The 12,431-nt window shown below is 34.9% G+C and overlaps 1 protein-coding gene across 2 annotated transcripts in view; it reads left to right on the plus strand.

Moving 5' to 3' along the window:
- Positions 1-12,431, plus strand: part of PHF14 (PHD finger protein 14) — a 154,274-nt gene that overhangs the window by 134,036 nt on the left and 7,807 nt on the right. The window contains exon 18 of one of the 2 annotated variants that reach the window (XM_006085018.3): positions 4,141-4,342. The exons of the other annotated variant lie outside the window; for it this stretch is intronic. Coding sequence (XP_006085080.1) covers positions 4,141-4,215 — 75 coding nt within the window. The 3' untranslated portion in view covers positions 4,216-4,342. Of the gene's footprint in view, positions 1-4,140; positions 4,343-12,431 lie in introns of those variants that run through there. 2 annotated transcript variants of the gene reach the window in all.

Genomic DNA, 12,431 nt, shown 5'->3' on the forward strand with positions numbered 1-12,431 from the left:
CTCACACCCTCTCCAGGGCCTGGGTTTGAGCTACAACCAAGTTGTGTGCTCCTGACCAGAATTGAACCTGGGACTCTTCAGTCCTTGGGCTGGGGCTCTATCCACTGAGCCAAACTGGGTAAGGCTGTAATTTGAATCTGAATATTACCTGAACTGTAGAAATCCCAGCTGCTAAAATAATTGGGATTTGTCTGGAGTTGGTTACCTCCTTAAGAGAAAGGAAAAGCTGGATGGTTGGTTTTATTAATTGGCCTCCATTCTTTGAACTCATATTATGAGAAATAAGCCAAATTTGTAAATAAGGAAAAATAGAGGGCACTTTTCTTACAAATTGATGGTGCAAATGAAAGCTGAATGACATTTAAACAAAACCTTGAAAGTTTTATTTAGTGGTAAGAGGGATTTAGTGTAAACATGGCAGTGTTTTTACTTATTTCCCTGTTAGAATAACTATTTTAGTCTTAGGTCACCGGAAGCATTAGACCAAGCATGTCAAACTCACAGCCCGAGGGCTGCATGCAGCCCACAGGAATATTTTTGCGGCCCAGCCAATATAACAGTATGTAAGAAACGTTTTAATAAAAATTCCGTAACTTAATTTTTACAATATCCTGTTACACATAATTATTAATAACGAACTACAGTGTTCGCTAATGACTGATTACTATAACCGTGTTGCATTCATTTCCCTTATGCGCCTTACACGCAGGCCCACCATTTCTCTCCACTAATACCAGCAGCGAATATTTTAGCAGCCGATTGCCACATCATTACTCTTGTACTGACTTGTTTGGTGTGCACAACAGGAAATATATGCTTTCAGAGAACAAGAAAAATAGGTTTATTTGCATTACGCTTATTAATTTGCGCAGTTATTCAGTGTCTGGTAAGTTAATGTTCAAGAAAAATATTAATTTTTATTAAAATGTTCTATTATTTTATGTTAATGATTACTCATTTATTTCAGCCCTTTGTATTCAGCATGTCTCTATCGAAATAAACTTATGTTTCTATGAAAATTGAAGCTTTTGTTTTTTTGCGGCCCACATGAACTTAAACCTATTTGGCCATGTTAGCCTTTGAGTTTGACATGCTTGCATTAGACCATAATTACATGGTCCATACGTGCCTAGAAATTAGTGTCCTCGCTACAACAATGCCGATAGTGTGAAAAGAGCAAGATGGCTAAGGGATCACATTTAGTCACTTGACCTTATAATGTTATTGTTATATGAGTATTTTTGAAATTCCACACATAAGTAGCAGATCTGCAAGGATGTTACAATCAACACTTTTTTTGGGGGGGGAGGGGAGTATGAATTAACAAGCTGAAACATTACGAGGTGAATCTGTCTCCTTTCCAGCAGCCCCAAAGGGTACATTTTCTTGCTGACTGCTTTCAGAACACTTCATGAAACACATGTCAAACCTGTCAGGGCTGTCACCAAGAAAACGATCCGTGTGGCAAGGGTCTTTCCCTGGGAAACACACAGATGTCTTTCCTCAGCAAAGAGTGACATAACCCTGCCATCTATTAGAGAAATGTTCGCCTGCCTTTCATATCCAGTAGTGAAGAAATTCTTTGGTAAAATGGCTTCCTTTTTTTGCACTCATTCATTATTCAGTCATTTGTCAGTGGTACTTGATTTGCTGCCTGAGCTATTTTAATGTTTTTATTAATCCTGAATTACAATTTTCTTACAAAAAGTGATCTGCAATGTTAGAAACACAAATTAACACTTTTAAAAAAAGTAGAAGAAGAAGCCATGGCAACCTCTAAAATCCTTTCTGGAGCTTTACTGTCTCTAATTCATCTATTACTGTTATTTTGATCATTTTTATGATGCTAATCTATAGCAGTTATGATGAATTATAGCAATAAGGGTTAAATGCCTTTTCCACCCCTCCATAATTCTTTTCCCACCCAGGTCACAGCTATCCTTGTGCAAAGGAAGAAAGAGATTGGATCTTGTTACAAAGTCAACTGTTTTAAAGGCATAGAAAGGCAAGATATTTTAAGACATGTCTTCAGCATGAAGGAGTGTGTGCAACAGATTTTGCACCTGTCCTGAACAGAAGGCAATGCTAGAAGGGGCGTGCATTTACAAACCATATTTTCTTAGAGAAATTTAACAATAAAAAGGCTGGCATTATATTAAGAAAGTTAGTTAAATGTGAAAGTAAAGCATATAGATACTTCCTAGCTCTCAGGGACATTATTAAGCCTTTACATTCCTATTTTGACTTAGAGCATCATTGAAGGTTGCTAGGAAAACTGGATAACCAAGCTTCTTAAACCAGTGAGTCTTATTGGTGTGGGAAGTTAGTAGACTCCACATGATAACGGCTCCATTCTTGTACATAATAAAGGATATGAACTAGGTAATAGCTATCTTGGCTGATTTTGCTTCAAGCATTTTTGCTTATTAAGGCTTTTAGTACTGTTCTAAGCTAGCAGTGTGACTACTGGGTAAGAAAGGATATTACGCTTTTCAAAATTACATATTAGTTTAGGCAGAACTTTCTCTTATTCAATTTTTACTCCACTGTTTCACATAGCTCAGAAAACATTTATTGGACTCCAATTATATATTAAATGTGCCCTGTTTGATGGTAGGAATATATGATAAAAAAGATAAGGCCCTGCCTTGAGGAATATATAGACAAACTCAGTGCTAATTAACAAAAATTTTTTGCCACTTTTACCTGCTGATTTAATACTTTCTGTCAGTGTCTCGCCTGAAGGAGTCAGTGGAAAGTGTAGAGTAGTATTTACTTTTTATTATGATGTAATTAAAATGTAACCTCTAGAAATTTTTGTCTAAAAGTGGAAACTACTGGTTCATTCATAGGTTTTTATGAGGCAAGGAACATAATATTAACAGTGGCCTTTTATGCTTAGAGAAATATATTAAAATTACATTGCCAAGATGATATTTGAAACACCATCCCTTACATAGCTATAATATTCAGATTGGTTGATAATATTGATAATTTCTCTACTTTCCTGGTGTCGACAAAATCTGAATCACTAATGCTATTGAATTTAGAGATAAAATATATAAAGGAAGCTTTCTTCAACTTAATGTTTACAGGTAAAGTGTGGTTTTTCATGAAAAACAAATATGTATACCATGATCTGCATTTGCTTATATGACCAGTTTACTAGGCAAAGCTCAACAATGATTTAACTGAATTGAATTTTGTTTTACAAGATACAGGGTGATGCATTTGGTGATACCGATATTATTACTGTTATCTGGAGATACTTAAGAAATTTCTACTGCTTTAATGAACTCAGTCAAGAGTTAGGCAATGCTTTTTACTTCCGTTAAAATGAAAGGTCTTACTTGATAAATAAAAAAGTATTAGAAAAGCAAGACTGCTTTGTGCGTGGGTATTGTTGAAGGAACAGGTATGATGAGATGGGTTTCAAATTGTGAGATGAAATATTTTTCCAAATTCTCATTATTTATACTTTGGAGGTCGCCGTTTAACAATGAACACCAGAAGCACTTTGTTCCTATGGAACCAGACATGATGTCACTTCATTTATTCGCCATGTTCCACAGGCACCCGCTCTGAGTTATGAGGCCACCACCTAGAATCGAAGCTGTAGGCGACTGTAAGCTTTCTCTAGTCTGTCATGCCCATGTTTCCTATTTTAGAGCTGACTGATCTTCAGATAACATATGGTGGTGCAAGTAATTGGAAAATTGGCAGAGCTGTCAAGAAAGTATGCTAGATGACACAAAAATGCCATGCTTGGAGCACATAGTGTCTCTGAAGTTAAATTTATTGTTTTTCATCAAACGGTGAAGTAAAAATACCCGATTCACCCCCTTTAAAAGGACACTTTTTAGTGGCAGGTATGATTTCAAAAGACATTTTTAGGTAGTTGATAAAACAAGTTACTTTTAAAAATACAGAAATTGTTAGTCAACATGTAGTATAAAACAGCACCCAATATAAATATTTAAATGTTACATAATTTTTGCATTTTGTTACAGCCTTTTCCCTAGGATTACTGGAATCATAATAGTCAATTCTTCAGAGAAATAGAGTTAAAATGTATTAAGTATAGCCAATAAAAATGCCCTAAAGTTTTTATTTTAATGTTTTCTAAAATTTATTTCACAGGAAGATGAAAATGAAGCTGAAAGAAAAAATATATCTCAGGAGCTCAGCATGGAACAGAAAAATCCAAAGAAATAAAGGATTTTCTGTAGTGTTTTGAAAAGTTTGCAACTTATGTAGTAGTAGATAAAATTTCTAATTGTAAAATGTTAATTGTAAAATCTTAATCTGCAAAATGTTCTGAATAAAGTTGTTGAAAATGAAATAGGAGCTTGCATTTGAAATTTGTATGTTTTTAGAGCAATTTAAACTTTTATATAAAAGTTAGGCCTTTAAAATATATATTTTTAAAAATTCTTAACTGAGATTTGAGAATAGAGACAGAATTTTTCTCTAATCTGTAACCTAAGTGTTAGCACATCTGAATGACCTGAAAGAAAACTGAGTCTTTTATCCCCTTACTAGTCTCTGTTGTCTTCTTCAAGGACCTTAACAGAATTCCAGTTAATTTATAAAGAGAAACCCACATAGTTCAAAAGTGAACTAGTGCACGTGAAAACACTTAAAATCAACCAATGCCACAAGATGAAAGACCATTTTCTGATTTCAACATATATCAATTTATATATCACCTAATATCCTAGGATTGCAGGTAAAAGTGAAAAAGAAATGATTTAACATTTTCTGTGGCAGAAGTAGGGCCATAACTTTTGATTCATAAAATATTTACTAAGGACCTACTATGTACACTTTTTCTGGACATTTCAAGAACAGTTCCCACCTGTTTGGCTTAGGGATTCTGTAAAATTTCTTTGATTCCCATCTTTCTCAGCAACCAGCCATTTTTCTTTCCCTGGTTCTAATTCCCAAGCTATCATTTGCCAACTACAGTAGGAGCAAAGAATCTACTTGCTATTTGCAGAGCCAAGTGTTTTTGATAGATGTCTTTGTTTGATTATTTAAGGCAGACTTTCTTAAAATAAGAGACAGAACTTTGGAAGGCTTATAAGAGAATGTCAGAAATACAACTTCCTCCCTGTGAGAATAGAATCCATGGACTTGCCCTGTGGCCATAGTTTTATCACATGTGTCTGACAAGCTCAATGAAGGTGTGACAGTGGGACATGCTGGCAGCTATGATACAGTGGGATGAAGTGGGAAAACTGCAACTAGGCAAGATAGAAAATTCATTGCTAAGTCCCAAATAATGCACAACATGTGGATATCTGGAAAACAGCTGTACCCCACAGACTAGACCCCCTCGAAGAATTTAGGAGGAAAGACTGAGACTAGGAAAAGTCTGGGAAAAGTTGGGTCAAAGTCTGCAGAGGGCTTTCACAATTAGTAAATACAAAATAATTTGACTTTCCCCTATTTTTTCCATTTAGTGTCACTTTTGAAAAGAAGCAATAATACATGATTCATATCATAGTTTACATGTATTATAGTTATTATTTGCAGGCACTATGCTAAATGCTACTTAGTATGCATTATGCCAGTAATCATCCCAATGAACCTATAATATAGTTACTATTACCCTTCCCATTTTATCAATGATTAATCTGAGGCTTAGATATGGGAAATAAGTTAACCAAGGTTACGAAGGTTGTAATTTAATTGGCAGACCCACGCAGTCTCACCCCAGAATATCACATTTTATCACTGTGAAATTCTTAACTCCATACCTCCTCAATTCACTATTCTCCCCTTCTTCTTAGCACCTCATTCATTACCTGCTACTCCTCTAGTTATTTCTTCCCCCCACCTTCTTAGTACACTTAATTCCTTTTGAAGACTGGCTTGAGTGAAATAAGTGAAACAATTATAACTACTATTCCACCTGCTCCAGAACATGAATGCCCTGCTTTAACTTTTTACATTGAGTTATGATGGAACAACAGGTATGAAGGAATCTTATTGCTTTTCTGATTTTTCAATAACTTTATGGCCATATTTTTCAGTAGAGTGCTCATTTAATTATTAGTATGCTGTCATCTCAGCTCTTAATTCTTTAATTTCTAAAATAAGTTTTAGGTATGAGAGGCACAGTGACACTCAGCCATCTAGCAGGCATGTTATTTACATTTAAGTGATACCTTTAACCATTCAAAAACCCAGTTCCATTTCTAATTTTCTTTTCTAAATATATACCCCTTGATTTAGGATAGTGAGTAGGACAGTAGAACCACTGTAAATTTCCTTTAGGAAAAATGCACCATGTGAGTTTCTCAAAGTTTTAGGGTCCATACATTCATGCCATAAGTACATATAAATCTTGCTATAATGCTAAAATTGCCCACATTATGTGAATGATTAAGCTAGTCACTTAATTTGAATTAAATTATGCATATAATTTATATTATTAATATGCATAATCATTGATTATATTAATGTTAATATATTATTATAATGCATATAATAACTATAGAATATTAGTTATTATTTTAGCTCAGGTTGCCATAACAAAATACCTCAGGCTGGTGGCTTAAATAACAGATATTTCTTTTTTCATAGTCCAAATGCCTCTTTTATAACAAATCTGAATCATGTTAAGGAGTACTAGAGTGAAGTCCCAATGAAAAGGCTATGGCAATATGGATTATATATATTTAGGGTCCTTAGAAAAGTTTATAATTAGAATATAATCTAAAGGTTGATTTCTGAAGAAGATAAACCACTGCACTTGTTTTATTTCTATATCTCCATGACCCATACTAGGTGTAGTACTGCCAACAGAAGCCAACCTATAACGATATAAAATATCTAAAGGACAAAATTCTCTTCTACTTCATGATTCCTGTATAATTTCCACCCACTCAACAAAAGTGTACTGTCTTCATGTTAGTTACTGAGCTATATTTCTTCACATCTTCCAAGAATTTAAAAGCAACACAACTTTTAAAAGTATATATTTTTTTATTGATTTCAGAGAGGAAGTGAGAGGGAGAGAGAGATAGAAACATCAATGGTGAGAGAGAATCATCTATCGCTGCCTCCTGCACATCCAGGACCCTTCAGTCCGCAGGCCGACGCTCTATCCACTGAGCCAAACCAGCTAGGGCAGCAACACAACTTTTAATCAGTATTTTTCTCTATCATTCTGAAGAACAGCATTTTAAAAAAAGTATTCAGAATTCTCTTTCCTCAGGTCTATGGAACAAACAACAGAAATCGCAAGAGGTGTTTGTTGTTCTCTAATGGAATGTACTGGGCATTAAGATGCCCAAATTCTTAAATTCATTCAACAGAACGTTCTTAGGACCTACTCTATGCCATGCATGGTCTATCATTGGGGATTCCATAACAAACTTCCTCTGCTGTCACTGCCTTGAAATTCTTTAAAATGCTTAATTTTTTAATAAGGGGCCTCACAGTTTTTTTTTGCAATTGGCCTGCAGAGTACATAACAAGTGCTACTAACAAGTACAGCTTTTATCGTTAAATCATTATTATTGGAGTATGATTTCCATACAAAGAAACACCCATTTTAAATGTGCAGTTCAATAAATTTAGTATATATCTATGTAGTCATCAGTCAAATCTAAATATAAAGTATTTCCATCACTTCCAAAAGTTTTCTTGTAAAATTTTGTAATCACTAACACATTCCTACGAAAGCCACTGATCTGCTTTCTTTCTTATTTTGTCTGCTCTAAAATTTCATACAAATTGAATCATTTTGTATATGTTGTTTTGAGTCTGGCTCTCTTCATTCAGCATATTTTGAGTTTCATCCATGTTACAGCATGAATCAGTAGTTTATTCCTCTTTATTGCTGAGTACTTTTTCATTGTATAAATATACCAGAATTTGTATATCTACTCACCTACTGCTGGACATTTGGACAGATATACAAAAGAAGATATACAAATGGCCAGTAAGTACATGTAAACATGCTCAACCTCATTTAGTTATAAGGAAAATGCAAATTAAAACCACAGTGAGTTACCGCTGTATATCCACTACAATGTCTAAACTGTGTTGTCCAATATAGCAGCCACTAGCCAAAGGTGGCTATCAGGCACTTAAAATATGACTAGTCTTGATTGAGATGTAAATAAAATAAAATACATGTCAGACTTCGGTGACTTAACATGAAAAATGGTAAAACAGCTCATTAATTATTTTTATTCTGATTACATGCTGAAATAATATTTGAATAGATTTAGTTAAATAAAATACATTAGTATAATACATTTAAACTACCTTCACTTTTTATATGGTTCATAGAAAATTTGAAATTACATATGTGGTTTCCATTTCTACTGGACATAATTATTCCTAGGCTATAATACAAAGTGTGATAATAATTCATTAGCTAAGCCATGTCCAGACTATAAATCCATGAAAATTGAGAAATAATTAGTATGTATTGTTATCAGCTGCTAATTTTGTGGTAATGTCCATGCAGCAATAGAAAACTAATAGAGATGTCACATAAGAGGTTGAGGATAGGCTGCTGCTGTTAGCAAGTTAGACATTCAGCAGCGTTAACCAAATCAGTCTTCAGAAGTAAACACTGATGTTATTAAGTCCATTCATAACCTTTCTCCCTGAAGAATGGCCATTTTGTTAATGAGCTTATTGAAAAAGCAGTGTGTGGCCATGGCAAAAAGCTGACTGACAGCTAAATGACTTTGTCATCCTGTCTACCTGATTATTACTCAAGTATAAAATGATACACCACTTTGGGAAAAAGTTTGAAAGTTTTATATGAAATTAAACATACCCTTAATATATGACCCAGTAACTCCACTATAGATTTTTATACAAAAGAAATGGTAGCCAAAAACTAGAGGCATCTTCCTTTCTTTTTAAGTAAAAGTCGTATTACTTCGTTGTGGTTATTCTTTTCAGAATACACTTGTCACACTAAGTAGCGTGGTTCACAAAATTAGTATTTAATCTTTGATTTTTCTTTCAGGGAAATTGGATGTGTTATGCAATAGCATTTGTAACAACAGTGTAAACACTAGAAATAATCACTGCAAAAGATGCTAATGAAAGTTTTCAAAGAAATTAACATACAAAAAAATTCAACATTCAAAAAATAGTGTGATATCTTATTGAAAACATTTAATGTAGTTAAAGCTTCTTAATGATTTCATGTTCTGTTTTAATGATTTTTTAATGGCCTTTGCAGTTGAAAATACATTTAAAGCCAATTAAAATTTTTTTTATATCATAACTATATCTTCTGGACTATTTCTATCCATTTCCCTTTGGACTAAAAAACTTGAGGGAGGAGAAAAGCAAGATGTGTGCCCAGTTACAACTTTAAAGGTTTATGAACTGCTTTGAGTTTCATTCCCACACACACCAAATAGGACATACCCTTCCTGGGGTATAACAGTTTTTCATTTGTAACTTTTTGATCATCCAGATAAAATTATGTAAGACTAAGTCATTTTGCTTGTTTAGTTTTTTTGGTTTTTTTTGGAAAGCAATAATTATATTCTTATTGCTCATCTTGTATATGTTCTTCCTGCACAACAATCACTAATGCCTTTCCACTAAGCTTCAACAGTGGCAGGCATTTGATATATGATTGTCCTATATCCATTATAATTTGTCTCGATTTTCCCAAATGCAGCAAGTGGTTGCTCTTTAAATTGAATGTATACCCCCTCCCCGCAAAAAGGAGAATGTTTTCTAAAACTGCATCTCCCACATGGCTATGCAATGTTTATTCTGAAGTTCATTGAGAAAGAAGAAACAAGTTCAATTAACTGCTATGACATTGGGTCTCAATGCCTTGGGTCCCTGAGGCCTGCACACATTTCTATTGGTTTGGTGCTAACACCATATGGGCAACTCACATTGCCTGATCTTGAGCTAAATAGGATTCACTCTGACTAGTGAAGGTTGATTAGAAACTTACTCCCTTTCATATTAACTCAAGAAAACCATTTTTACATAGCCATGAATGAGTACATTTCATTTCCACCCTATTCTGTCCTGAGCAATCATAGTAGGTAATAAGTGTCTCCTAATAGTGAATTCAATGTGGAGTCCATGGTTTTGTTATCTGCAGAGGAAGTTAAGCGCTAAAGACAGCAGCATGAAAACACATGCAACTATGGCATAATTCTGATTTGTTTCAGAAAAATTATTAATTTCCTTGTTACAAAGCCAAGTAAGAACAACCCTTTAAAATTATTGAACCATGAGAGCCATTTGCCTTAAGAGTTTTAAATTTGGAAACAGACTCATGAAATTTATAGCTTTAATGAGATATTCTTTGCCTGCAGTCAAGATGAGAGCTAGATCATTGGTTTCCCAGCATGACACCTATGTGTTCTTGTGAGCACTTGATATCATTAGGCTCATAATAACACAGACATCATCACATTAACGTCTGAAAGGCTCACTTTTGTCTCTTAGTTTATGTCTTTCACTTACACCTACAGCATGCTAAATATCTCACTCTAGAAAATAAGATATACTCGACCTTTATTGATACTGTCAGTGGAGTGAAAAAGTCAGTTTTCCTACGCATGTTTCAAGCCACAACAATCAATAGATATGGTTTCCAGAAAACGATAGTTAACTGAATCATGTATGGACGTGATATCCTTCCTTAGTGATACATAAGGAGCAGGAAATGTGGCTCTCCCTGATTCATGTCAGTTTCAACCGTTATCATGTTTAATATTCAGTCTAATTCTAAAGGTGATGCCAGATTATTGTTGCTTTTAAAGATGGAGGAACTCTCTCAGGATATTCAGATTTCAGGGCATTGAGAAAGGCAGCTTATTAAATAGTATTAGAAAGAGGTAAGGACCACTGCAGGAGTCTGTCACTGTGCTCCAGGATGAAATAACATGTGCAAGAGCTCGGGAGACTCAAACCTATTTGCGAAATGTCATTATTTTGGACCTTATTTTTTACATAAATGAAATTCTGCAATTATGGAACCTAATACATTAAGCTGTGTCCTTAGCTTTGTGCAAATGTTTGAAGGTATTTATCTGTAAGTTTATGATCCCTCTACTATTTATCATCAACAACATCAGACGCACGAGAGTGGGGAGAATCCCATGTACTCATAACAGATGCAGCAAGATTATTAAGAGTTTGCTATGCTTGCTTTATATATATATTTTTCCCCTTAGCTCCCAGACTGCAATGCTTTTTAACATCTATTTTTCTCCTTTCAACAATTCATTTCTGATTGGATATGTTTAATGCATACATGTTTTTCTATGACAGGTGCACGTTTTGTTTTGTTTTTTTGATATGGTTTTCACTAGGTTAATATGGATGGTATGGAAGATTGGACCATAGTATATTCTGCCTCGTGCATCTCAGGCCACATTTTCAGTGAGATTCCAAAGATACTTGCTTTGAATTTTTTTTAATGGTGATGATGAAAGAAGCAGAAATGACACAGAATCCCAATGCATGTTTGCATTTTGCATCTTAGGCAGAAAAATAGAACTAATCAGAGCTGCCAATCGCAAAGGAGAACACATTTCAACCTCTTGAGCGCTGTTGAACCAAGACATCTTTCTGATTTTACCCACAAGGGGACAAAAATGGTGTATCCAGCAGCGCCTTCAAAAATATATCTTGTTAGTAAAAATCAAATTAACAAATGGAACATCTGTTCAGGATCATGATTCTGATTTTTTTATAGACTGTATATTTTTGGCAAGTATTGATTTGGGGTTTGACATTTACATTTGATTATGTCTAATTCTAGAAGTCAGGAACCGTCTTGCTGGTATGCTGAGGTTTTAGTGGGCTGTTTGTCTTCAGTGCCCAATTTGTGAGTTCCTTCTTCCCTCATCCCATCCCAGGTCTGTCTTCCCCGAGGAACGACTTCTGCTCAAGACCTCTCCTTCACACCTGCTACCTTTCTCAGACTCCTAAATTCTCATTCTCCTCTGCCTTCCCTCAAAGCCAGCATTTCTTTCCCATGAGGTTTCACATTCTCTTTTTCACCCTGAGAGAGAGAGCAGGGGAGGGGGGATATGTGGTGAAAGAGACAAAAACAGACATAGAAAACAGTCATGATTAAGTGCTTGAATAGAAGTTGAAAAAGGGTGCTATAGATCACAGAGGGGAAGCCCAGGGGTGTGAAAAGCACTCCATGAAGATAATACTGGAGCCTGGCTCTGAAGACATGGGATTTTACCATAAGTAGTGGGATAGTGTTTCGGAGAGATGAATATACACAAGTAAAGAGTTTTCAAAGGTTAAAGATGATTCAGCATGCCTGGATCCAAGAGGACGCCAGGCAGGAAGTGATAGGAGCTGCATCTGGGAAGACAGAAAGGATTCGGGGTTTGCTAAGGCACTTGGACTTAGTTTATAGAACTGGTTATTTATTAAAGTCAAATAGGAAGAGA

The sequence above is a fragment of the Myotis lucifugus genome, unplaced genomic scaffold, assembly GCF_000147115.1.
Source record: "Myotis lucifugus unplaced genomic scaffold, Myoluc2.0 scaffold_15, whole genome shotgun sequence".
Taxonomy (NCBI): Eukaryota; Metazoa; Chordata; class Mammalia; order Chiroptera; family Vespertilionidae; genus Myotis; species Myotis lucifugus.